The sequence below is a fragment of the Numida meleagris genome, chromosome 1 (assembly GCF_002078875.1).
Source record: "Numida meleagris isolate 19003 breed g44 Domestic line chromosome 1, NumMel1.0, whole genome shotgun sequence".
NCBI classification, from domain to species: Eukaryota; Metazoa; Chordata; class Aves; order Galliformes; family Numididae; genus Numida; species Numida meleagris.
The window spans coordinates 152,550,436-152,554,933 of NC_034409.1; the positions used below are offsets into that span (position 1 = coordinate 152,550,436).

The 4,498-nt window shown below is 44.8% G+C and overlaps 1 protein-coding gene across 1 annotated transcript; it reads left to right on the forward strand.

Moving 5' to 3' along the window:
• LOC110399106 (feather keratin 1) lies at positions 755–2,730 on the forward strand. The gene has a single exon (XM_021397643.1). The coding sequence runs from the start codon at positions 1,913–1,915 to the stop codon at positions 2,207–2,209; it is 297 nt and encodes a 98-aa protein (XP_021253318.1). The 5' UTR covers positions 755–1,912; the 3' UTR covers positions 2,210–2,730.

Here is a 4,498-nt window from a genome sequence, read left to right on the forward strand (position 1 = left end):
TTACTGATGAATATTTTACCCTTTAAAGTCATTCCAGTATTAGACAGCTCTTGAATAACCACATTTATAATCTATACACAATATTAAAGACAAGGCTATGTAACTACTGTAACTCTAAAACACTGAAAATATGCAGTTCAAGGCTCAAATCCAGAAAGAATTGCTATCCATCCTCTCTGTACTTATTTTGCTTTTTCTTAGCTATAGGTTTCATTTTTTCCTTTCTCCTTTTCCCCCATAACAAGCTTTATGCTTGGCAATTTACATTTTTTCTTTTTACTTTTTGGACTGCCAGTCACAGAGAGTTTTGACTTACAAAGAGATCTTTTCTTATTCTGGAAGCCTCTTTGTCACTTTGACTGCAGGATTTACGCTTATCTTCTGCCTCTCAGATAAGCTTCCCCTTCACTGAGATCCATTCTACAATCTCAGCTTCTTTCTATGTGATTTAACCTCCCTGAGATGAATAAATGTGGTTTTTTTTTTTTTTTTTGGCCTCATTTTATTTGAAAGGATTTTATTTAAGGAAATTGATTCTCACACAATCAAGACTTCGTATTAAAAAATATAAACAATAACAATGAAAGCATTCAATTATTTCAGGATGGCAGTTTGGCAAAAGGCAGGTATATACAACACACATGAAAAATTAAAAGGTGAAAACAAATAAACAGGTCCCTTTGCATGGCTGTAACCCTTTTCAAGCTAGAAAACTTTATAGCATATACTTCTGCAGTCGTCTCACTGCAGATATGGGAAAGATAATTTCTGAGTTTTACTACCCATGCCCCCAGACATGTATTCAAAAGTCAGAGCAATCTTTATTTTGCCAACAGTTTGCAGGTATGCAGAAGGGATCTAAAGAAGATTTTTTTATTAGACACTAAAACAGGTTGTGCAGAGAAGTTGTGGGTGCCCCAGCACTGGGAATGTTCAAAGTAAGGTTAGATGGATTATGAAAAACCAGATCTGCTGCCATATGTCCCAGCTCATGGCAGGGGGTTGGACTAGATGATCTTTAAAGGTGCCTGCCAAAATAAGTCCTTCTATAATCTAAGATTTTATTATAGCATTAGAGAGAATGATTGATGATACCGTCCCTCCCACGTGGAAATACAGGTGAAGCTTCAGGGTTAGGAGGAGACCTGTCCCAACCATAAGGACAAGTGTTGAAGCAAGGCCCCGGAGGGTAGGAGGCTGCTGTTCCCTCTTGAGGTTACACAGTGCTCATCACTGGCTGCATCATCTACTTGTGCTGACGTGTCATGTCTCCAGGAAATGTTTTGGCCTCTAATCCTGTCACTTGAAAGGAGACTTAGTGGTAGACTGGGCATGTCCTAAACACAGAAATGAAAAGGGAGTATTGCAGGGAACAGAAAAAAAGACACAAATTTCTTTAATTGTGGTGTTTTGCATGCAAGATGAGCTTGTTGTTACACATAATGTATGTGCAAAGGGTGCCTCTGGACCTATGGGCAGTTCTGACCAGTATAAAAGCCCGTCCAACACCACGCTCCCTCATTCACTTCTCTTGCCTTCTCCTCCTCGGTGAACAAGGTGAGCTGCAGTGGTCTTCTCCTCACTGTCCTCTTTCTCTGCTTCTCCTCCTTCTCTTCTGGCCTCCAGCGAGTCTTTGCCTTCTGTTCTGGCCTTGGTGTGAGTCTTACTCCTTGGTGGTGCTTCTACCAGCTCTGTTCTGCTTGCCAGTGTCGGGGGATGAGGGAGAAGGCCTTGGGCTGTCACTGCAGGGGCCCTTGGGACCTGGACTCCCAAGCGTCTCTCAGTCCCCATGCAGCCTCTCCCTTCTCCCCAGCCTGTAGCTCCTCTCTTGGTGAGCAGGCCACCAGGCTGCTTCTCATGCTGCCTGTGCTTTGCCTGCCCTTTCTCCTAGGTACACCTCCATCCCACAGCCATGTCCTGCTTCGATCTGTGCCGTCCCTGTGGCCCGACCCCGCTGGCCAACAGCTGCAACGAGCCCTGTGTGCGGCAGTGCCAGGACTCCCGTGTGGTGATCCAGCCCTCTCCTGTGGTGGTGACTCTGCCCGGTCCCATCCTCAGCTCCTTCCCCCAGAACACTGCTGTGGGATCCAGCACCTCTGCTGCTGTTGGCAGCATCCTGAGCCAGGAGGGAGTGCCCATCTCTTCTGGGGGCTTCGGCATCTCTGGCCTGGGTGGCCGGTTCTCTGGCAGGAGGTGCCTGCCCTGCTAAAGCTGAGGTGGACGTCCCCTGAGCGCATCCCGACGACGCTGGAAGCCAGGCGCCGGACTGAGGATGGAGCTGCTGGCCAGGGTTTCCAGATGGGCTGAGCACCCTTCTGCCTTCCTGCAAAGCAGAGAGGGAAGCCAGGGTGCCAGCCTGTGCTGTCTGGAAACATGGCCAGCAGATGTCTTCTTCTTCTCCTGCCTTCTTCTCATCATCACAAGTCCTTGCTGTCTCATGCTGTCCTGTGCCATAGGTTCATCCTGAAGCAAGCTGAGAGGGCTCTGCTTCTTCTTCCTCTTGCCACGTGAAGGAGGAAGACGTGCACCCTATTGTGGCGAAGTTTGCCAGCCGATTGCCAATCTGTTTACCAGCTGCCTTTGTAGCAGCTTTAAACTATGCACTGCTTTGATTCCTTCTTTAGATTCAATAAAATTTATGCTGCACTGTAATCTCAGTATCGTCCTGTTCCTTTCCTGTTGAGATTCACAGCAAAGTCATTCAAAGAAAAATATTTTGACTCAGTCTAAGTGCTGTGTAACACCCTAAAGTTTACCTTCCTCTTGCTTGCAGGAGTTGGGTGCTCTTCAAGGGAGATGGTGTTTGCAAGAGTCACAGGGATTGCCCAGGTCTTATCAGTGTCCAGGATGTCCCTCTAATGGGCATGCCAGCAATGAATGATTATGGATATTGTTTTTCATTTGATAAGATAGGATAATTTGATAAGCTGGATACAGGACTAGGACTTACTGATTTTTGTGAGTCCCTTCCAACTCAGGATATTCCATTATTCTAAGATACAAAGAGAGGAGATCTTAAAAATCTAACTCCTATATTCTTCAAGGGCTTAAAGAGTCTGCAAACTGCTGGAATTAAGTGGATGTGATTTGTTTGATAATTTAGATACTTGCTTCATTAAAACTTCATTAAATCTGAACACTGATTTTTCATTCCATATATTTCTGAAATGTCCTGACCATCTCTCAGACACTTGCTCATCAATATGTTAATTTTTAGCAATAAGGTGTTTGTTAAAACTTATTTAGATGACTGAAAATCACAGATATTGCAGACAGATATTATCTTACAAGAAGTCCCTACAAAGCAGAGTGATAATTCCTCTATGTAAACTTGGAACAGGAAAGCACATTCAGAATTTCCTAGACACAGTGACTGAATCCCATTTTAGTGTCTCCAACTATGGAGCACAATACATAGAGTAAAGTTCCCTAAGAAGGAAGAGAGCTTCATCAGTCTTACTTCCAAATGATCTGCAGTTTTAATTTACAGGTAAGAAACAGCTGCTTTTCACTACTTTATACAGTAACATCTCATTAGCATGGGGCATCAGGAAGCTGGTGAACAATCAGCTGCGCCTGATGAAGTTGATTCCAACATTCTTCTAGCTCGGTTTCAAGAAACAAAACTTAGTCCAAGCTGAAAATCAGGTTGGGTTCTGCAGCAGATAAGGAGCTAGGAGCACAGGTGGTAGGGGAAGCTCAGAAACACTGCTGAGGATGAGGGCTGGCACTTCATGAATGAAATGTTCTGGCAAGCTCAACTTCAGTGCTAGCAAATGCTGACCTGCTAATTGACTTGTTAGACTGAGATGTTCAGCAGTTAGGCAGCAAATCGTTTTCCTTCTCAAGTAAGTGAAAATAAATGTTCTCACTACAACATTAGTTTACATGGTGGGTCAGAGAGGGTGTGAGCAAGCAGGAGGTCCAGCAGCTCCTCCAGGCATGGCCACGCAACTGAGACACACTGTTTGCAGGAGCTAAGAGAGGAGCTCACAGCCTTCACTCACACATGTTCCCACTGACATGAACGTCGGTTATGGCCATAAGTGGCGTGTGCCTCAGAGAGATCCTGACTGAATGGCTATTTTCCGGCACATGTGGAGCAGAGAAAACCTTGTGGAGCTGCACACCAAGGAGGGCCTGTACTCTGAGGCCTAAGAGGCAGAAACGAGTTTGGGCATCCTAACAATAAAGGGTCTTTTTTTTATGCATTTAAATTCTGACTTTAATCTTCCAGGTAGGAAGGTGAACACCGAGTCTCTAATGAGACATCATTAATTTTGTTTCAGTGTATGTCAGAAGAGATGAAGACTGGTGGACAGATGCTTAATCACAGAGCCCAGGAAAAAGCCGGGCCCACCTCTGCCACATTCAAAGCATCTTTCAGGACCAACACTCTGAATGAACATTAGCATGCTAAATAAGCTCTGTCAAGCCATTCCCTCCTTGCCAATTTAATATTGCTCATTAGTTTAGACGGGCTGTGAAACTAGCAGGG